The sequence below is a fragment of the Varanus komodoensis genome, unplaced genomic scaffold (assembly GCF_004798865.1).
Source record: "Varanus komodoensis strain SLA01 unplaced genomic scaffold, ASM479886v1 scaffold20_1, whole genome shotgun sequence".
NCBI lineage: Eukaryota > Metazoa > Chordata > Lepidosauria > Squamata > Varanidae > Varanus > Varanus komodoensis.
In genome coordinates this window covers 11,638,068-11,660,224 of record NW_025335587.1, presented here as the reverse complement: position 1 = coordinate 11,660,224, position 22,157 = coordinate 11,638,068, and the positions used below count along the sequence as shown (strand labels likewise).

General features: G+C 46.0%; 1 protein-coding gene across 7 annotated transcripts in view; it reads left to right on the top strand.

Annotated features, from left to right (window-relative positions):
- Positions 1–3,884: 3,884 nt before the first annotated feature.
- Positions 3,885–22,157, top strand: part of RABEP1 (rabaptin, RAB GTPase binding effector protein 1) — a 72,819-nt gene continuing 54,546 nt past the window's right edge. For 6 of the 7 annotated variants that reach the window (XM_044429799.1, XM_044429798.1, XM_044429797.1 and 3 more), the window contains exon 1: positions 3,885–3,940. In XM_044429799.1, the coding sequence (XP_044285734.1) occupies positions 3,898–3,940 (43 nt within the window). In that variant the 5' untranslated portion in view covers positions 3,885–3,897. Of the gene's footprint in view, positions 3,941–9,508; positions 9,761–22,157 lie in introns of those variants that run through there. The other variant, XM_044429800.1, reaches the window with a different exon arrangement.

The window sequence follows — 22,157 nt, the reverse complement described above, 5'->3', positions numbered from 1 at the left end:
AATGTTTATGAAATGGCTGCAGTGAACAACTGCTTGGAAGCTGCAGGGAATGTGGAGCTACCCATGAAAGAGGAGACCTCCACAAGGGCCATATTTTAGCTAGCTGGTCAGAAGTCTCAAATTGTGGGACGCTCATAAAGCAGAGACTGGGGAGCTCTGATATGCTGTCCCTGCTTGCACTGGGAGTTAATTAATATGCAAATACAAAGACCCAGAAGGAAAGGATCCCAAGGAAAGGAAGCCTGGAAATTGGTGCAGGGGCCAAGCAAGGAAAGGAAGAGATGGAAGGAGGACATTAGATTGGTCTTTGAGAGCCACGGCTCTTACCTGCATGCCAGTGATAAATATTATGAGGCCCAATTGTACATCATGTCTTAGGATCTTTGGCTTAGCCTCTCCCATGCACTTCAAGAATCTATGGCCACCTGGTGTCTCCTGGGGTTTTAAAAAGGCCCTAACTTACCAATTACCATTTAACTCTGGCCTTACCTTAACTGTGTTTTAGTGGAGTGGGTGGTATTTGCACTTCTGCCTTATACTGGTGTTTCTTGTTTCCTGCTGTCTTTATTATTGCATCAGATATTATCAATATTATTGCATTGCATTTGTATCCTGCCATTTTTTCCTCATATGAGGAACCCAGGGTGACTTCCCTAGCTCCATTTTATCCTCACAACAACCCTGTGAGGTAGGTTAGCCCGAGTGTCAGTGACTGTCCCGAAGTTACTGGAGGAGCTTCATGGAGACCAGGACCCCGCTCTCCCAGGCCCCAAGTCCAGCACTTTAACCACTAGACAACACTTTATTGTATGTGTTTGATTCTTGCATGCCGCCTCGGCAGGGCTTCTGCCCTACAAGACAGCCTGGAAGTGTTTTTAATCACTTCATATCTGACGGACAATGACTTCATATCTAAACATGGGCAATCCATGGTTTTGTTGTTGGGTTGCAAACTGTGGGTTGCTTGCGGTTAACAGCTTGTAGTTTTTTGGACCCCTGGGTTCATGGAACATGACAACTCACATTTCAACAATGGCCCATGGTTTTATGACAACCCACACTTATCCCTTGTGTGAGAGTCAGTGTTTCTCTCAGAGTTGCCAAAGGACACAAGTGTGAAGATGCTATTGTACTCCCACAGACTTCCAGCAGGGCACCCTGGAAACCGAATGCCCTTTGGGCTGTTCCCACAGGGCTTTTCTTTTCATCTGTCATCATTTCTAAATTCTTATTTATTCCATACATATACACAAGAATATATAAGCAACACAGAAATGACTGCCTCCTTTCTGCTAATGTAGAAGTGATTATCCTACACATCTGTAAAGTCTTGTGAAATCTGCAGCTGTTAGTTAGAAGCAGCAGCATTTTGAACAGAACAGGAAACTGCTGGCCAAGGAAAGGGGGGAGAGCAAGAACGAACATGCCCAGGGGTACCTTCAGAGTACACTTGCACTGTATCAGTGCCCTCACATAAATTTAGGGGTGGGCTATACCGTATTGGTTCTTACTGCAGAACATCTGTTGTGGAAAATCAGGAACCCTCCATCTGGAGGCTTCCTCGGGCTGCAGTCTGGGATGGGAAAGGTGTGTTCCACCCTAAGGCATGTGCTCGCCAGAACTGCAGGTCCCAGAATTCATTTGTTTTGATTGGCATTTCCATTGCTGGAGAAGGAAATAGAATGTGGCTGCAGAAGCAGAACCTACAGAAGCCAGTGCAGCACGCAGAAGAACTGATCCTGGGGTGCTCCCAGATTGAGTTTTCCTAGTGCTAACAGTTCAAAGGTCTGGGGCAGATGTTCCATCTTTTCTCCTTATTTTTTTTCCTGGTAATTAAAAAAATGGACAAAGAGGTGGGAAAACATATAGAAAACAACATCTGGACCTACAGCAAAATCCTAGTAATTCTGTAATCAGGCAGTCAGAAATGTCAGTAAAGCAAACAAAGGGAAAGGACTCCAATAACCAAGGAGGCAGAACCTTGAGGTGGAATGGAGGGAGAGGGGAAAGGGCTCAGAAAACCAGCATGGAGGTGGGGAGGAGGGGTCTCCTTGGCTTGGCATGTCAGGGCAAAGGCAGATGTAACACTGGAGTGCAAGTGGTTTGAAAGGATTTGTGTTTTGAGGGTGGGGAACACATGCTAAGAATCGTGTCTTAAAGACTGCATTCATATTTGGGCTGGGGGTGCGTGACGCTGGCCTCACCATGGCTTGGTTGGCCTGTGATGAACTGCACCGTGTGCAGCGGCCATTATGAATAGAACCACCCCCATGGGGTTCTGGCATGTCATCCATTGTGGGCTATTTGGGGGCTAAACAACCCTTGGCTAACCCTCAATTTGTAGTAGGCCAAATATTTATTGGCTTTTTATTTCATTTATTAGGTTTTTTTCCTGTTTTTTTTTAACAGCAAATTCAAAGTGACTTACAGGTCTGGCACTCCTGCTGTACCCTAATCCATCATGCATCATGCACAATAGTAAAACTTAAATGCTTTGCCACCACCTCATTCACTGGCCAGAATAAGCAAGGCCTGTCAGGTACCCTCGACATCACAGCTCCGGAAAAAATCCTGGAGCTACTGGCATCCTTCCATTGCAGCACTGTGTACCTAGTTTGTGATCCGCTTTTATCAGTGAGTGGGGAGCATCTGACACAAGCCTCTTTCAGGCCTGCTCCAACAGTCCAGCTATGCCCCCTCCCAATGCTGCTTTTATTAATCAGGGGATCAACTGATTACTTTTGCAGGTACATTTTTCCTGCTGTTTTAGTTGTCTGGCTTCACTGATGTTTGCCATTTCTTTTTCATATTTTCTATAAGTTTTACTGACTTTTCTAGTTGAAAGATAAAAATACCCACAAAATATGTGAACACCCCTAGTCCTTGATTAAAGCTTCACACAAGTTGGGTTTTAATTTTCCTACAAGGCAAGGGCAAAAAGCCTTAAACCTTGTCTACAGGTTCCTGAAATGCACGTGTCCTGCCATGAGAGAGGATAAGAATTCTGTGTTCAGCTGCCTTCCTCAACGAATTATTTGGACTTAAGCTACCATCAGCCACAGGCCCTGGGAGTTCTAGTCTAAAACTTCTGGAGGGCACCAGGCTGTGACGGCTGCTCTGGCTTGCATTAAATGCAGGTGTTTTTTTCCTTGCCAGGTAAAATGCGAAATACCTCCAGCTCTTCTCTCAAGTGCAAGGGTCAGGAAGCTGCTATTTCCTCGCTGCACGAGGTGCAACCCAAACCCAGCTATTATTGCTGGTACAGTTGTTTCCATTTTATCCGTTTTCCTCTTGCAAGAGAACAAGCACTAAACCGTTTGGAGATTATTTTTAATAGCACTACATTGTATTATTACCACATCACTTTTGCACTCCGCCTTTCTTCCAAGGCGACCTACAGGATCCTCCGAGTCTTGATTCCTCTGTGAGGTAGGCGAGGCTGAGGGCCAGTCACCCAGCGAGCGTCGTGGCTGAGGGGGCCACTGGAGCGCGGACCAGCCCCATCGGTTGAGTTATGGGCGCACCATGGCAGGCAGACATCGGGTGGGAAGAGCTTGCGGGAGGCCTCGCTTCTAAGGAGGCTCTTTCCCGCCATCCCGCCTTCCCCCTCTCCTCGCTATACTCACGACAACCCTGCAAGGTAGGCCGCGCCTGGCCCGGACTCACCCGGGAACTTCCTAGTAGGGGGCGCGGGGGAATCGAGCCCGCGCCCGGCGCTCGCCACCGCGCCACGCAGAGGCCCCCCGCGCGCGCCCCCGCTGGCGGGCCCTCGCTGCGCATGCGCGCACCCCAATCGCCCGCCCCTTCGCCTGTCAGGATGAGGCGGCGGCGGCGGCGGCGGCGCCTGACGTAGCGGACCCGGCCTCGGCGGGACGGCGGCCAGCAGCCGGCGCGGCCATGGCCCAGCCCGGGGCCAGCCCGGGCCCGGAGCCGAGCGAGGGTGAGGGCGGCGGGCGCGCGGGCGGCGTCGGAGTCCGGGGGGCGGCGCGGCCTGAGCAGGCCCGGGGGCCTGGAGGGGGCGTGGGAGCTGAGGGGGGTGCGGGCCGCGGGCGGGCAGGGGCGCCCTGCGAGGAGACGGGGAAGCCCCCGCCTGCTGGGATGTGCGGGGAAGCCGCTCCCCCGCGGCCCCCGCCGCCTTCCAGAGGCGCTTCTCCCCGCGGCAGCCCCGTGTGCTTTGCCTTGGGAGCCTCCCGCCCTCGCCGCTCTCTCGCCTTCAGCTCCCCCCCCCCACATACACACACACAATTTCTCCTTATTTGCACACACCGTCTTAATAACGACTCCCTCCCCGGCACTGGTCCCTTCTCCTGCAGCCACCCAGCCTCTGCAACCCATGCTCCTGTTTTCCTCGCAGCGCTTCCCACCGCACAGGCTTCTTCCTGGTCCCTCTCCGCCCCCCCACCCCCACCCCCGCCCCCACTTGAATTATCCCTCCCCCCTCCAAGTATTTCCTCCTCCTTTCCTCCCCTTTCCCATCCCATAGTTCTTGCCTGCCTGCCTTCTCTCACGACCATCTTCCCCCTCCCCAGCACGATGCTTCCCCAGACTGTCTTAATTGCTTATGTGCCTCTCTTTCCACCCCGAGTAACCCCCTCCCTTCACTCCAGTAGATTCTTCCTTCCCCACCTCATTTATTCTTGAGTATGTGTCCCTTTTCTCTCTCCAGTACCTCCCGCCCACACACACATTATTTACCTGCCTCTTTTTTCCCCTTCAGGTATAGCCTCTGGTCTTCTTTCATACCACAGCCTGGCCCTCCTTTGTTATTCTGTGCTCAGAAATCCTGCAGCAACAGTGGTTTTGCATTCCTGGCTACGTGGCCCTCACCTTACTAGCCTGTTTTCTCCCACCGTTATTGTTTATCCCAGTTTCCTCCCCACTCTGCTTTCTCCCTTAATGGCAACCACTTCTTGAGCCTTGTAGTACTGTGCCTTAAATGCTGTTGTCTCTCCCGGCCTTAACGTTCATGGGCTAGAGAGTTTACTATATCAACTGCATGAACTGGTTACTTTAGTGACCAGGTTTATGTCCTTGCCTGTTTGGTCATGAGGCTAATTTATTGGTTAGGTTCTTAGGGTTATCATATGTCATTAAATAAGCCCAGCATTCAGATTATGGCCAACCATTGTAAACATGCTCTAAAAGCTTTGTTATGAAAATATCCCTCCCCTTTTCTCACTTGCAGCCATATTATGTCCCATTTCTTTCGCTTAGTCAGCCCCATGCAGAGCTAAGCCTTAAATTCTGTAGAACACACTCCTTCAAGCAGTTCCCCTTTCCTTTGGGCACCTGCTATTATACTTGTGGTCTTGCAGCCCTTACTTCTGAAAATTTTGTTGACTTAAAAACCCCTGGTGAATTTAATGGATAAGTCTTATGGGAGAAGCTATCTCGGAGAAAGAGCGCACATGTTCCATGTGGGGGTAGACATGTTTGGTCTGTAAAATGAAGTGACAGCTGAGTTCTGTGTGGTACTTATATAGAAATGTGCTAATTGAATGAGGTTTACCTGACTGCAGATGAGATGTTTGCATAATTTTGCCAAAAAAATTCCAAGCTGTTTATTCGTTATCTTAGGCTACAGCATAACTATGGATCTTATTTATATTACTATTATGTAAGAATATTTATCCTGTTTAAACCATCTTCTCTAATTTGGGTGCCCTCTAGATGTGTTGGACTACTGTAACTGCCATCATTCCCCCAACCAGCTGGGCCATGTTAGTCCCTCACCATGCTGGCTTTCAGATATGGGACTTGTAGTTCCTGGAAGGTACCAGGCTGTGCTTAACCTTCTCTTTTGGTCTCTCAAAGCAGCTTACAATAATTAACAGTAAACAGCTCTAAAACAATAGGCTGTGAAATCAACAAATCAGAACAAAATGTGTGGTACAGTAAAAGCAAACCTTGTTACCTAGCCACAACAAAGGGTCTGAACAACTGTTTTTAAAGCTGTAGGTGAATGGGGAGGGGGTTGATTCCAAAAAGACTTGAACAAAAATGGCCATGGGGGGAAGCCCCTAGATCTCACTGCAAACATACAGTGAAGATAGGGCCTTGCTGGCAGGTTTTAGTGCTTTGGGAGATGCAAGAAGTGGGCAGACACAGCAAGTGTGATAAGCACTATTCAAATACTTGGATCAAATTTATTTCAGGCTGTAAAAGTTCTTGGGTGTGTGGTCTGATGGGCAGTAGTAGTCTTGCTCCTTCAGAAGAGATGGGTTCTGCTTTCTCTGGCTACATAGTACAGGAATCTGTCTTGTGACTAGTTGTAACTTCTTTAAACTTTCCAAAGGCAGCTCCATAGTAGAGTGTGTCTGAGTAAGCCATCTGAGGAGGTACCATGGTATGTGTCTGTCTCTCTTTCCGTGGAAAGGGTGCAAACTGACAAATGACTCTTCTTGTCCCTGCTGAAGAGTGTTTTTCAGCCTTGTACATAAGCCTTTAGAGATACCACTCTCTAAAACCAAAAACTACTGGGGGCTGGCGGAAAGGGAAGAAGAGCATTTTCCCTCCTGCAGCTCAGTGCATACACACGCATGCATACAGTGCATGGAATTCCTGTGGCTATTAGCCTAGTACTGAAGCACAAGTGCCAGAGGGGTATTTACATAGCTACTGAAGAGATCTTACATATGTGAGAAGTCTTGTTAGAGGCCTCCACCTGGGTAAGTAAGGATGTGGGAGGAAGAGGGAGAAGGTCCATACTAAATTTATGAAAAAATTTGCTGAACTTTTCTGCCAGCCCACCCTCTTAAACACTGATGCTTTGGTGGTACCACCAGTCAGACTTCTTAACTGGCATGTCATACTGAGGGCCCTTCAGTTCTTGAGGTAACGCCAGGGGATTCATTTCCAGTTTTTCCTCTGTGAAAGGAGAGTTGTAGGAACTTTGAGCTGGATAGATTGTAGGTAATCTGATATTTAGATGAAAATATGCCAGATTAAAAACCCAGTCGTAGATTAATTCAAAAAGGGCATTTCCATGACTGGATTGTGTAATCATTAAAATTTTGCAGGGGACCAACATATGTAGGAAGAGAACAGTGATCAGAAATGTTGCAAAGAAATAAGTCAAGATACTTGTATAGGGAAGTTAACCAGTCTTGTGGAAATGTGTTCCTAGGAGTGCTGGGTAGGTGGTATTTTAAAGGGATCTTGCAGTTAGCTTTACTTTAGGATTGAAAAAGGTATTGGTATGGGAAGGAATATCAATTTTGTAATCATGCTTTACTTAAAACATACCTGTATTTGCTGATTTTATTTGTTTGTTTATTTATAGTTTTTTATATTTTAAGCAGAGCATCGAGCCAAACTTGAACTGAAAACTGGACAAAATCTTTATTTTCCCTGCAGCAGGACCTGAATTGTAGATTAAAAGCCTCAGTTATTCCTAAACTAGAGCCGGCCATTAAAATAACTTACAATTACTTGGTTTGGAATAAGTTTTTGACATGGAATGGATCATGCTGGTTAGAGGTTGCTGCTTTAAAGCTGCAAGCCCCCAGATCAAACTGCAAAGACCCATATGCTGATGGAGTCTGGCAGATGGAGGAATTCCCGTGCATTGCAGAATACTTGTGTACTATAGTAAGCAGGCAGTTTGTATAGCTGTTGAACTTACCTGCAGAATCCATACTTGCTACTCCAATGTCATACTTTCAACTGGCACTGCTCACTTGAACATGATCTCTTCTTGCAAGACACATTACAATGTGTCTGTGATAGGGCCTTGTAGGCTTTATGGAAGCCCAGTGGTCTCATGGAACTAGCTCAGCTGTGATGCCAAATGTTCATTTGCTGCTATGTGAGCTAGCCTGGGCTTGTACCCTCCCATGCTTCCTTTTTCACAGCAGACTGATAAACTATGGGTTGTGCGTGCCTTTCAAATCAGAATTGCACTATGGTTAGTTCCTCATGAAGTGGTAAAGATAGTTTGTTTCAGTGAGTGTTTAAAGCATATTCATTTATTCAGCATTTAGGATGTGCTCTTTGGTTCTGCGCTTGAGCTTATGAGATGCATGATACTCCTCTGCAAGATTTTCTATTTAGAATGTTTAGGCTGCAATCATAAACACACTTGACAGGGAGTAAGCACAATTTGACTCAGTTGGATTTCTTTCTGTGCTGACATGGTTAAGATCATGCTGATAGCGACCTAGAAATGAGATTAGGAAAATATACTACAATATTAATAGTCTTAAATCATAGGTGATTCAGTGTTATAATCTGAATATTTTAAAGCTTCTCTTCCTGAATCTGTTTGCAAGTATTACGCTGGTTACCAAACCTTGTATTAGGTTGAACCAGAACCACTTCAAAATAACCTTAATTGTAACTGAAACTGAAATGGATCATAAGTGTAATAGTGAGCTGGTTTGCACATAATAACACCCCTTGGCTTAAACAAGCCATGGATTATGGTGCACAAGCAGGAGAAGTTGCTGCCTCTTATGTGTCTGTCACTTTCACTTTTAAACAACAACCTATGGTGGCCTCATTTGTAAATTGCTAGTGTGATGTTCAAGCTTGGAAACTTTGGGTTGTTCATAGGTTAATGTTACCCATGGTTTGTTCTTGCATTAACTTTGTTTAACCTATAATTAAGTATCTAGGTTCAGATGTCATGCCAATAGGCTATGTTTATGGGTTGTTTACAGAACCCAGAACACTGCTTGGCAAACAGTCCCATAAGTCATGATTTAATTAACCCATAATTTGCTGCTGAACACCACTGGTACATGCAAACAGTGAATCCTTGGCTTTAAGGGGAGTTGCAGGCTATGTTCACACACAAGGCAACCTGTGTTAGCTGGAACTTAAAGTAGCTTTACCATCTATGTTTTACAGCATCACATACCTGTAAATTGGCAGAAGAGAAGCATGGTCTGTATACCTATTTTGTCAGGGCTGGACATAACATGTATTTTTGAGTAATTCCAATAATTACAAGCACCATTGAATAAGGTTACTAATATAAAATAATAAGGTTTTAGCAAATAAGCATTACAAGGGAGTTGTAGTCCAAAATACCTGCTGAGTCCCAGCTTAGAGAAGTCTGGCTTATTATGCACAAATGCAGCCAGTATTCATCTCTTTCAGGCAAGTCTGATAATAATTTTCAATAATTTTAATGTTATTGCCTTGCTGACCGACATATCTATGGTAATTATTTGTGCTACATGGTTGGTCTGTGGGTGGGTGGCAAAAGCAATGTTTTAAATCTTCCTTGTCTCGTTGCCCAAAGGTGTTTTGCCACAGTTCGGTTGTTATTTAGAGCCCTGGAGTATTGTGCTGGATGGAAGCAGTGGGTAGTTAAAGGCCAGGTTGCAATGGAGCTTCTCATGACTAGCAATTAAGGTTTGAAGGGGGTGGTTGTTTGGCTTCTGGTCTGGTCATCCATCTCTCCTCTGACCTAACATGGCTATTGCTTGTCTTGGACAAGTGCCATTTCATAGGGAACTGAACCTTGTGCCTAATGATCACATGACAATCAAGTTGAGCACGTGCTGGAGATACCCAGCTGCCATCTGTGACTTGTTGATTCCTAGGCTTGAACCAAGGGATGGCAGAGGCTGCTGCCTGAGAACTTCATCCAGCTGGTCGTATGGGATGGTCCCTTGTCCCCACCTCCTGCCTTGGACCAGCGTCTGGTGGTGGCAGTCATGGCTGTTCTCTCTAAGGTGGTGGTAGGGAAGCTAGTGCATTGCGTAGGCTGCATTTCTGTCTCCCTTCAAGCTCAAAGGAATTGAGCTGCAAGGTACCAACTTTACCATCTTTTTGGAGCCTGGTAAAGACCATCATCTGCTGCAGGGCATTTAATTAGTTACTGGGGCCTGCTGGTTTAACTGGGTTTAACTGGGTCTTTTTAATGCATATTTTTTCTGATTTTTGTTTGGTTTAAATTTTTTGGCCAGCTTTTATGATGTTTTAATATTTGGTATATTTTATATTGTTTTTAAATATGGTGCTGTGAACCACTCAGAGATCTTGGCCTGTTGGGCAGTATAGAAATTAATTAAATACATTGTGCCAACTGAGTGAATTGCGCAGGATTTAAAAAGCTTATCATTCTTGGGCAGAAAAGTAGGAGATAGGAAGATCTTATGGCTAATAGGGCAGGATAAAACTCTAAACAAACAAGCAAACCTGTCCAATACAAAGTTGCATTGTTATGGTTGCTGGAAGCTTTGTGGGATAGGTTCTTCTTAGCGTTCGGCCATGGTGGTCAATGAAAAACAGTGGCTTGCAAGAGCTCATGTGTTCACGAAAAGGCAGGCAGCAGTGATTCCCACAGTTGTGCGCCCTTCCTCAGTGAACAGCTGCCAACAAGCCCCTGCTCCCTTCTTCCAGAGGAAGGGCAAGGTTGAGTGTCCATTACTGCACTCCCTGGGTAAATGGAATGCCTTGTAAGCTGAGCACCAGGATAATTATTTATTTTTCTCCATCCTTGAGCTGGTGAGGGCATAAATGCATGTGCCATCAGCCTCTGAAAAGCCCCAACCTTTCTCTAAACCTTAGTGGCGAAGCATGCAGTGAGGCAATAACCTACTGAAAACAAAGTCTGTATACCTTTTCCCCTTAAGTTGCTGTGCATGTGTTTTTAAAAGCAAGATGTATGTTTGTGTTGCTCTTGAATCCTGAGGAGGAATAGCAGCATTTTTCTGGTTAGTTCCAAGACTTGTCCAGCTGCTAGTTTTGTGTATATCTGCTAATTTCAGAATGCCTTAAGGCTGCTAAACAGTGGCATCATTACTCTGCCCTGTACATATTGCAAGTCTCCACAGTAAGCATTTTATCAGTTACTGTAATAACTAGGGGAAAATAATGTCTTCCATATTACGCGCATCATGCGCTGGCAGTGCTAGCATAGCATCTTCTACTCTTAAGAATTCTGCTGCTGTTTCTTCTTGGTGCTGTCCAATTATTTGTGGTGTAACTTGGTGTTTTAAGAGAGATTGTCCGCCTCCTCAACTCTTGTCTCCTCTCTGGGTTCTCCTGCATGAGTTGAGGAGTTGGGGAAGGAACCATTAGAGGTAACTGCCTTTAGAGTTGTGCTGTCTATTTGCAGCTGCTCTTTCTGTCTTCCATGCATTCCAAACTATGGGGTCTAAGCTTTCTGTTGTTTCCATAGCTCTATTATGGAGACTTAATTGTGAGGTTCTTTCTTTCCACCCCAACTCACCTCAGCAGTGACAAAAAGTTGTCAGCAAGTTCTGTTGGGATACGCTAGATCAAGGTTCCTGGGCACATAAGCTTGCTCTCCTCCCCAAGAGAAAGTGCAGCCAGAGGTGGCCTACAAGTAATTCCTCTCATGGGTGACCTCACAAGTGGCTTTTTGTGAGTCCTGTAGCTGAAGGAAGTGTGCTGTTCCCCCAGTGTACATAGATATGGTTTCTAGTTTTCATCTGCCTTTCAAGCAAGATTTCCAAGTAATATTTATTGATTTAATTGTTTAATACATTTGTGAATTGTTCCTTTGCCAATAGTTGCTGGAGAAAAAGGATATTCAGGAGTGTAAATTAAAAAAAGAGAGGGTGATAATGAACTCTGGTAAGCTTCATGGAGCAGGAAAAAATTCTCTGCACATTTGAAGCACACTAAAGGCAGGGCGAATCTAATCTGTTCTAGAAGGAGTTCCACTGTCTGGAGTGCTACAGAAAATGTCTCTCTTGAGGTCCCACCAGCCTGGCCTCTTCAGGTGGGGAGACATGTAACAGGGTCTCTGATGATCACCTGGAAATACTGCAGTCAGGCTGCCAACCAGAACCAGTTACCAGGGAACAACTTTAATGGCTGTTGTTAGAAACAATTGGAAGCACTGGCATGTCATGAGTGGATCGTTGTTCTCATATAACCCCAGTCCTCCATCAGCTCCACTGGCTCCCCATTGAAGTCCGGGCCCAATTCAAGGTGCTGGTTATCACCTACAAAGCCCTGAATGGCTTGGGACCTGGTTACCTGAAGGAGGGCTTGCATCCATATCTGCCCTCCTGCCCCTTGAGATCAGCGGCAGAGGCCCTTCTCCAGGAACCCTCTGTGAAAGATATTAGGAGGGTGAGTACCTGGAGGAGGGCCTTCTCTGCGGTGACGCCCCATCTATGGAATGCGCTCCCCAGAGAGGTCTTCCTGGCGCCGTCATTATTTGTTTTCCTGCGCCAGGCCAAGAACTTTTTATTTAAACGCTATTTTAACTGTTAATGGTTTATTTGTTGATTTTAAATTGATCAGGCTGTTTCCACTATTTTATGTATTTTATTTATTTGATGAATTTTTTGTATTTTATGCTGGATTTTAATGATTGTAAGCCACCCCGAGGCTTATGCGATGGAGGCGGCATATAAGCTGTCTGTCTAAATAAATAAATAAATAGATGGCCCAGGGGACCCCTTCTGACTCACTCTGTTTCTATGTTTCTATCCTATAGAGCTGTGTGGGCTGCCTGAAAGACTGGCTTCTCCCCCAAGAGCCTGCCCAGGTTTAAGATCTTGTGGGCAGGCTTTTCCTTTGCTCCTGCCCTCAAGGCATATTTGGCCAGAGAGGGCCTTGTCGGTGGCTGCTTCTCTGCTCTGGAGCTGCCTGCCAAGGGAGGCTGGGTTCATTCCCTCTCGGATGTCCTTCTGCTGGCAGGAAAAGATGCTTTCTTTTAAACAGGCCTTTGACATCTGTGCTGTGGTCTATCCAGAGTGAGTGGTTTTTAAAAGTGCCTCTTTAATACATATGTTTCATGACTCTTTAAAAAGTTTTTGTTTTAAAGTTTGTTCATAGTACTGTTTGCTGCCTGAAGCACCACTTCCTTGATGGAAGGGTGGTAGAGATATCAAATAAATAGGATGAGATTCTGAGCATTATGGGGCAATGATGGACTCTTAAGATTTCCTTGGTGGTCTCATGGTTCATTTGTTATGCATAGATCAAACATTCAGAATGGATTCTTTGGATGTTTGGATCATACTTTTTTTAAAGCTTGATGGGGTGCTAGAGGACTCCACCCAAAGGGTGCAAGTGGCTTGCACCTAATCTGGGGCAATCAGGTGCAGCCAAGCCTGTGGTGAGGGGAATAGAATCTCAGTGTGGCTGCTCCAGTGACATCTCCAAAAGCCACTACAAGCCCTGGCTGGAAGTGGCACACAAGCTTTCTTCTCTCAGTGTTCTGGGTGCAAATATGTGGTCTTATGTGACACATCCATCTTACATGGGAGGGAAAGAACAAGAAGGCCTAGCAGGACTGGAGTATTTGTTAGGGAACAGTGATGGCAAGCCCCAATGGCTCGACACTTAAAGGTGGCCTAAAGGTACCTAATTTTACATAAAGAGGCTTTTCCTAACAGCATTTGGGAATGCAGCTGAATGGAGCAAGGAGGGAGGCTATGGGCACTGCTGCTATCATTCATTCATTCATTTGCTCTATATCCTGCCTTTTCCTTTTTTTTAAGAACTCAAGGTGGCTTACATCAATCCTATCCCCCCAACAACAGCTTTGTGAGGTAGAATGGGCTGAGAGTGTGTGACAGGCCCAAAGTCACCCAGTTGGCTCCATGGCTGAGCGGGGACTGGAGCCCAGAGGGCCTGAGTCCCAGTCCCATGCTCTTAAACACTACACTGCACCAACTCTCATGCCAGTACTGCCTTTTCTTCTAGTTTAAAGCTTCAGCTGGGGAATCTGGGATAGACTTTGCCCAGCAAACCTTTTTTGGGATTGAAGACAGACTCTCCTCTAGCTAAGAGCTCACTTCTCTGAGTTCAGTCCCTTTTATTTGAGGAAGTACTTCCCTTGCTGCTCTTGAATGACTCATTCAATAGATCATTTTTGGAATATATTACTGTAAAATTTGGAGAATATTGTCTGTCTGTCTGTCTTGCCTGTGATGAAGAGCATTGCTATGCAGGTTTGCGATTGCCTGTGCCTTCTGTACCATGATCACTAAAACAACCATGTGAATGGACACTTTTGAGCTGGGAAATAATGAGCCAAGATGGAAGCCCAAATGGTGGGTTCACAGGGTTCCTACCCAGATGTTTCCTTTTCTGGAGGAAGTGAAAGAGGGAAGCTCACCTCTCTCTAGCACTGGGCAGTTTTCCACCATGTATAGATTGATTCCTCTATGTGTGCACTGAGACTAAGACGCTATGTGGCAGGCATGTGTAACAACACGTGTGCAGTGTCTCCAAGCCAGAGAAGAACTCAGGATTCATGCATACAGGAAAGCTGCTAGCATGGAGCAGCAGCTTCATGTAAATGCATTTGAAGCTATCAAAGCAACTGTCATGAGTTTCAGAACCAGCTTCTGATGGTGATGCAGGGAACTTGCTGTTTAACATAAGTCCACATGTTGTGTGTGGCTCATCAGATTGGGCTGACATGTCAGCCGTGGTGGAAGGTTTAGCTCTGTTGGCAACAGACTTTGGTGAAGAAACTCTAGGAAGCCTCTTGGATAAGCCCCCAGCCTATTCCTCAGGGCTTGTGTTAGAAGAAAATGTCTCTCTGATCCTTTGGAGAAAGTCTGGGCTACACATCTAAGTATCTAAATGCAGCTAAATGATCTCAGCCATGGGAAGGTCAAACCTTCACATAAGGAAGCAAATGAAGAAGAGTGAGATAAATACTGCTGAATCCTTGTTTTAGCTGTTTGTGTTTTCTTCCTCTATTAATGATGACTTTGCAGCCGAGTACGCCGTTGCATTCCTTTGAAGTGAGAGACCCCATTATGTACTTATTTTCTCCTGCAGTTTTAATCTATAACCTCTTACTAGTTTTCACGAGATTTTGCCATAAGGCGGGTGACCCCTTTCAGCTGAGCACCTAATTGCAGTGACAGTTTTGGCGATTATACTCTTGTGGGGTGGTAGTTGAAGGAAAAAAGGGAGGCACCAGAATATATTCACCTGAAGCTCTTACTGCCAGTAACTAAGGTTTAGTAAAGGCATTTTGACTTTTTCAGAATGGGGGACAACTGCACAAAAGCTGGGAAGCCATCATCCTGTTAGTGTTAATGGGAAAAGGAATAAAGCCAGGGAAAAAGAGCATGGCCACCTGGGCTACCCCAGGAGGGCTGAATTGGAATCCCAGGAAGTGTGGATTCAGGTGTAATAAAAGTGCCTGAAATTCAGCACTTTTGCTGTAGGGGCACTTCGTTTATATCAGCCTGGTGCTTGCTGCCCAGTCCCCTCTGCTGCAAGTGGGAGTGGATAAACAAACTAGAGATCTTCTGTCTGTACTTTGTTTAGTGTTACGTGTGAACTGGAACCCCTGACAACCCAATGCTATCGCTCATGGTTTAATTTTGAATTATGATTCCAGAATGTCAGGGAGCAAGACAATATAGACTTCCGGGTTCGCATATACTGCTAAACAAATTATGGATGAAAAATCCATAGTTTGTTCACCCGCTTCTTCTTGCAGCAGGAGCAAGAAAGCAGTATGCGCAACCCATAATTTTAAAAACAGCCCTGTGATGTGTGTTGGACTTGCTGCAGACAAGCCCTCTTCAGCCCATCCAATGGCAACGGCTTTGGTGCTTGGGCTGTGTGATTTGAGAGATTTCTTGGACAAGCTTCTTTTAGCCAGAGATTGCTCAAGTGCTGGTGAGTGGGTAGGAGGCAGGGCTGCGCATATAAATCCTTTGATTTCAGTAACCCATGGAAACCTTTTATCTCTAAGCAGCGGCATCTCTTTTTCCAACCCTATGAGGTTTTCCAGGAGGGTTTTAATTGTGTTGTTTTAAGAATTTGGTGAAGCTAGAGCAGATCCTCTCAGAATTCCAAACCACTGGTTCTCAAGTACTAGTGTCTAATCTGCATTTTCAGGGTTAATTCCTACTTTGTGCCAAGAAAATACAAAATCGGTGTTTCAGTTGAATTGCTCCATTAAGTACCAATGAGCAGCTTAATCTTGTTTCCAAGAATCAGGTTTAATTATTGTTCTTTGGAGGAGATGACATAGAGACTGAGAATAGGGTAGTCGCAGGGAAACACTTGCTATTGAGGGGGCAGAGTGAATCATGCAGGAAGTTAAAAGATCTATTTGCCTATACATTTGCCTGTATATTTCCAGATGGCTTTGACCATTAGGAACACGGTTCTTAGGATACACAATTCTGGACCAAAATAGTGAGATTCTGCTTTTGGCCATCAGATCCTTGAATGTTGCAATTATATCCTGGATGTGGCTTGTGGTTGCAGTTCAGGATCAGGAGAAGATTGAGGGATGCACTCTGAAATCACTGGTGTTCTTCTACTGAGTGAATTATTATAAGAATAGGAATGCTAAGGAGAAAGTTTCTTTGGGGGAACTCATGCTTACACTTTGCAAGACAGTGCTACCCTTTTGCTTATCTGGTTACTTTGTCTAATGAGCTGGAACAGTACAGTACCCTTTGTATTGGCACTCAAATCCTTTCTGTACAAAAAATGGGGTTTTATATTTGTACATTCATGACATTCATATATTTATTTTACATCCATTGCATTCATCTAAGAGTTAGCTGAAATGCAATTTATGTCCCTCTTGATCACTGTTTTCCCTGCATGACTTCAGCATATTTTCCCCTGTGAGAATCAAATAAATGGTGTTGTCTAAATACAGCAGTATTTTTATACATTCGCAACTTACTGCAGTGTGGCTTGTGATAATTTGTAACCTGCTCCAGGGAATGATTCCTGTCCCTGACTTCATTGCTATTTTCCTTAAATCAGCCCATAGGAATACCAGGTTGCTTCGTCTGCGTGGGCTGGTCCCAGGTTGTGGTAATGCACATGGAGCAAAGCCTGAATAGAGTAACTTAGTCTGAGAGTCATGCTTGGCACTTTTGGAACTTCCCCTTTAACTCTTTAGAGTGCATTCGAGGTTGGTTCCTGGAGATAAGTATTCAAATTGTGCACATGAGTGGTTAAAGCAAACTGGTAAATTGGAAAAAATGACTGTTTCCAGTGCCCTAAATTGAATAAGATTTGATTTAACATATACTGTGAGATACTTGAGATTCCCAGATCTGAGCTGGAGACTGCGCACTGAGCTTGGAGCTGAGAATCAGAGCTTCTCATCCCTGCCTTGTCACCTTCCCAGCCAGCACGGACAAAACTGTGCTGCCTGGTGCCTGAACCAGATGGGCAAAGAAGGGGGTGGGACGTTACATTTGGCACTACCCCTCCTTCCCCTTCTAAATAGGATGCCTTTAAACCTCTGAGCGCAGGGAGCCTATGGGCATTATGATAGGGTTGTACCCTTAATATAGGATGAGCCCTCTATGTGGTCACAGAGTGGTATCCTTCGAAAGGAAGCACTAACACGCCTTATCTTCCTTTGTGCAACCTTCCTGGAGGATTCAGTTCATCTTCCCCACATGTATGAAGAAATCTTCCACATTCTTTTCCCCCTAGAAAGTCTACCTATAGAAAGTCTACCTAGAAAGTCTACCTATTAGCAGCCCTTGTAAATTTGACAATATCTCAAAAGGGAGTCTTTTTAGGAAACTTTGAATTTAAATTTGATTGATTTGTAGTACAGCTCAATCAGCTAAAAATTTAATTAGCTGACAGTCACAATTCTTAGCATTGGCCCAGTGAAAACAATATTGGGCTTTTGATAAATTAGCAGAACAAACTTGCATATAAATACTTGTGATGTGGCTGCATTTTCTTGGCGGAAATTGCAGGAATCATGCAGTAAATTTAGGTGGCATTAAGAAATGCCAGTGCCAGTCCATCTCACCAACATATGATGCTGCTTCGGGTCAAGGACACGTTGGCCCACTGGAAGGCAACCTAGCCGTTACTGTGGTAACAGTGGCCTGGCTTGTGTCCTATGGAAGGGCTGCAGTAGTTCATCCTAAGATGACTTTTGACAGGTGCATACCTTAAATTAGCTTTCATCCTGTCATTGATCCCAAGGTTATTGTGCCCCTCAGCCCTCCTGACATAGGTTCTTCCCCTTGGGGATTTTATTTAATCTTGTTCTACTGTTGCTGGACTACAGGCCATTTTTCTGCACACTGTTGCTTATGTTGCCTGCTGCTTATCCTGCTTTAGTCCGTCAGCATTCTGTGGAGCTACTACAGAGCAAATGAGTGGAGAACTGCAGTGATTATTTTCCTAGGTTACAGATGCTACTAACCGCAACTCTGAACTGTCTTTTAATTTTGCATCATTGTCTTTCTCTTGTATTTTTGGTCTCCTTTGCAAGTACCTGACCATGAGCTTATAGCCTTAAATGGTTGCATATCAGACTCAGACTACATATGACTCGGTGACACATGTAGAGTCTGTCCTTCAAGTTGTCACATGAAGTGATGAGGAAGCAGTTTTTAAGATTGTGCTTTTTGGTGAGGAATCTTGTGAAAGCTGACTCCAGGAAATGTAAAGATTTTTATTTTTTATTTTTTTCTAGTGGGCCTGTTGGTTTGCTTATGTAGTGTTAAAGCGTATGAAGAAAAAATCATGCATACTCCCAAATAGTGCTGTGTGAGGAATCTGTTGTTGTTGTTGTTTTCATTTCTATACTGCCTGGCAACTAAAGCTCTCTGAGTAATTTATACAATCCATAAAACAAATGATAAAAAATGCAATAAAAATCTCAGAAAAATTAGAAGGAACATTTAAACATTCTAAACAGCTAAAAACAGATGATAAAAACAAACAAAACAAAAATGATTAAAAAGAGTGTCTGCAGACACCAGGTGATCCTGCTCAAGTCCGTGGAGGACCGAGTAAGTCCTTACAAGCCCCAGGAAAGAGGACTGTCTTAACCTGCCACTGAAAAGAAGACAGATTCGGCTTCAGCCAGGCCACAGTGGGGAGGTTATTCTGTAGTTGGGGCTGGGGGCACCATCAAGAAAACCTTCCCCCTAGTTGCTACTTTTCTCACTTCCCTCAGAGTTGGCACTCAGAACGCCCAGCAGTTGATCATAGCTTCCAAGTAGATCAGGGTTGGTGGAGGTACTTTGTGACAGGTTCTGTGATCCTAAGTTGTGTAGGGCTTCATAGGTTAAAACCAACACCTTGAATTGGGATCGGAAGTTTGCAGGCAGCCAGTGCAAGAGGGCCAGATGTTCAGACCCACAGGTTCCCAGTTACTAATCTGGCTGTTGCATTCTGTACCACCTGCAGCTTCTGAACCATTCTGGGGTGAGAATTAACTGGGTTTTCTCAGCTCGCCTCCCAAGACTCTAGCCCATTTTCTCTCTGCCCTTAGTCTGAGTTGGTGTGTTTTGTGCTGAGCATTGGTGCAGGCAGCCAGCGGGAAGCAAGTCCATAGTTGTGTATCTAGATGTGCAGGTATTACTAGCAATGCCAGCTTGTGCACATGGCAGCTGCTGCGCAAGCAAGTTCTGCTTCTGCACACAAGACTTGCTGTGTGGAAGGGAGATGGTTTTGTGAAGTCCACCCCAGCCAGGCCACCACCAACATTGGCACATCTGGCAAAGGCAGACAAGTTGGGGGACAAGGCCTTTCTTCCTGAGCAGAGCAGAGGCTTCTGCCCTTGGAAGAGGAGCTCTCTCTGCATTCCCCTTTGCAAAAATGTTAGGTGCAGTAGGAGCTGCACACACAATGTGTTATTGCACATACTACCAGTGCAGCAGGGACTGCATGTGCACAGCTAGCATTGGCTGCTGGTTGTGCACATCATCTCTGACGTGTGGGGATTGCATATTTAGCAGGAGAATGGGTATGAAATTCAGCACAAAGAAGAGGCCCACTGGCCTTCCTGAAAATGTGCGGACTTGATCTTGGCTCAGTTTACCTCCTAGGCCAGGGCCGAATATGGGAAAGAAGCCCAGTGTGGACAAGAGAACTCCATGGAACTGGGGTGGATCTTCACATCATTACTCCCAGGGTTAGTTTCATCTGGTTTTTGGTATGTGCCTTCAAGCTGTCTCTGACTTACGGGAATGAAAGGTGTCCGAAACGTCCTATCTGTGACAGCTCTGCCCCCCTAAATTCCAGGCTGAGGCTTCCTTTGTGGAGCCACTTCATCTCATATTTGTCCTTCCTTTTCTTCTGCTGCCTGTGACTTTCCCTAGCATGATTGGCTTCTCCAGAAGTCTTGCCTTCTCGTGATGTGAGTTGCAGTTTAATGGAACACAAACATAATAAAACACAATGGGCAGAACACAGGCAAATTCTGATGGATCCTGATGGATTCCTGAAAGCTCTGGGGGATTTTCCGGTTGACAAGGCTGGTGATCCTGTCAGTGCTCTGGTTGAACTGTGGAATGCAGAGATGACCAGGGCTATTGACACGCTCGCTCCCAAGCATCCTCTCCCACCTGGCAGAGCCCGTTCATCTCCTTGGTATACACCTGAATTATGGGCGATGAAGCAAGTTGGGAGACGGCTAGAGCATAGGTGGAGGAGATCACGGGGTGAATCTGATCGAACACACTTAAGAGCCCATTATCGGGCCTATGCTGTGGCGGTGAGGACGGCGAAGAAGAAATTCTTCTCTGCTTCCATTGCCTCCTCACAATGCCATTCAGCGGAGCTCTTTCAGGTGGTGCAAGGGCTGATACATCCAGGCCCAAAGAAAGATCTCATACCATCCTCAAAGGCCCGCTGTGATGACTTTGCCAGGCATTTCAGGGAGAAAATCTCTCAGATTCGTCACGAGCTTGACTCTACTATTGAACCAGATTCTACTGAGGAGATGCCAACAACGCTGTCGAGTCCACAATTAATGGATGAATTTCAGTTGTTGCGGCCTGATGATGTGGACAAGGTGCTTGGACAAGTACACCCTACCACCTGCTTACTAGACCGATGCCCATCCTGGCTACTTAAGAAAGCCAAGGACGGGATTGGCACCTGGATTCTGGAGGTAGTCAACGCCTCTTTAAGAGACGGTTGGGTACCATCCTCTTTAAAGGAGGCGGTAGTCCGACCAGTCCTAAAGAAGGCATCCCTGGATCCAGAGGTGGCTGCCAATTATAGACCGGTGGCCAACATCCCGTTCCTGGGCAAGGTGCTAGAGCGGGTGGTGGCGGGACAACTCCAAGCATTCTTGGATGAAACTGATTATCTGGACCCATTTCAATCCAGCTTCAGACCCGGGTACGGTACTGAATCTGCCTTGGTCGCCCTGTATGATGACCTGTGCAGGGAGAGAGACAGGGGGAGTGCGTCCCTGTTAGTTCTCCTGGACCTCTCAGTGGCTTTCGATACCATCGACCATGGTATCCTTCTGAATAGGCTAGCGGGATTGGGAGTTGGAGGCACCGCGTGGCAGTGGTTCAGCTCCTATCTCAACGGCCGATTTCAGAAGGTGGTGCTGGGGGACTATGGCTCTGCACCATGGCAGTTATGCCATGGAGTTCCGCAGGGCTCCATTTTGTCCCCCTTGCTATTCAACATCTACATGAAATCGCTGGGAGAGGTCATCAGGAGGTGTGGGCTGCGGAATCACCAGTACACTGATGATACCCAGCTCTACCTCTCATTCTCCACCAATCCAGGTGAGGCAGTGGCTGTGCTGAACCGGTGCCTGGCCGAGGTAATGGGCTGGATGAGGGCCAATAAACTGAAGCTTAATCCAGACAAGACAGAGGTCCTGTTGGTGGGTGCTTCGGGACTCGGAATGGGGGACTTGGGCCTTGTCCTAAATGGGGTTGCACTCCCTCTGAGGGACAGGGTTCGCAGCTTAGGAGTGCTTCTCGACCCTGAGCTGTCTTTAGAAGCCCAGGTGACGGCGGTGGCGAGGAGCGTTTTCCTTCAGCTTCGGCTGATCCATCAGCTGCGTCCCTTCCTGGAGAACGATTGCCTGGCAACAGTGACACACACGTTGGTAACTTCCCGATTAGATTTCTGCAACGCGCTCTACGTGGGGCTACCCTTGAAGACAGTCCGGATACTTCAGTTGGTGCAGAATAGAGCTGCCAGGCTGCTGACGGGGACTGGGCATTGTTCTCATATAACCCCAGTCCTCCGTCAGCTCCACTGGCTCCCGATTGAAGTCCGGGCCCAATTCAAGGTGCTGGTTATGACCTATAAAGCCCTCAACGGCTTGGGCCCTGGGTATCTAAGGGAACGCTTGCATCCATATATGCCCTCCCGCCCCTTGAGATCAGCAACAGATGCCCTTCTCCGGGAACCCTCTGTGAATGATATTAGGAGGGTGAGTACCCGGAGGAGGGCCTTCTCTGCGGTGGCTCCCCACCTATGGAATG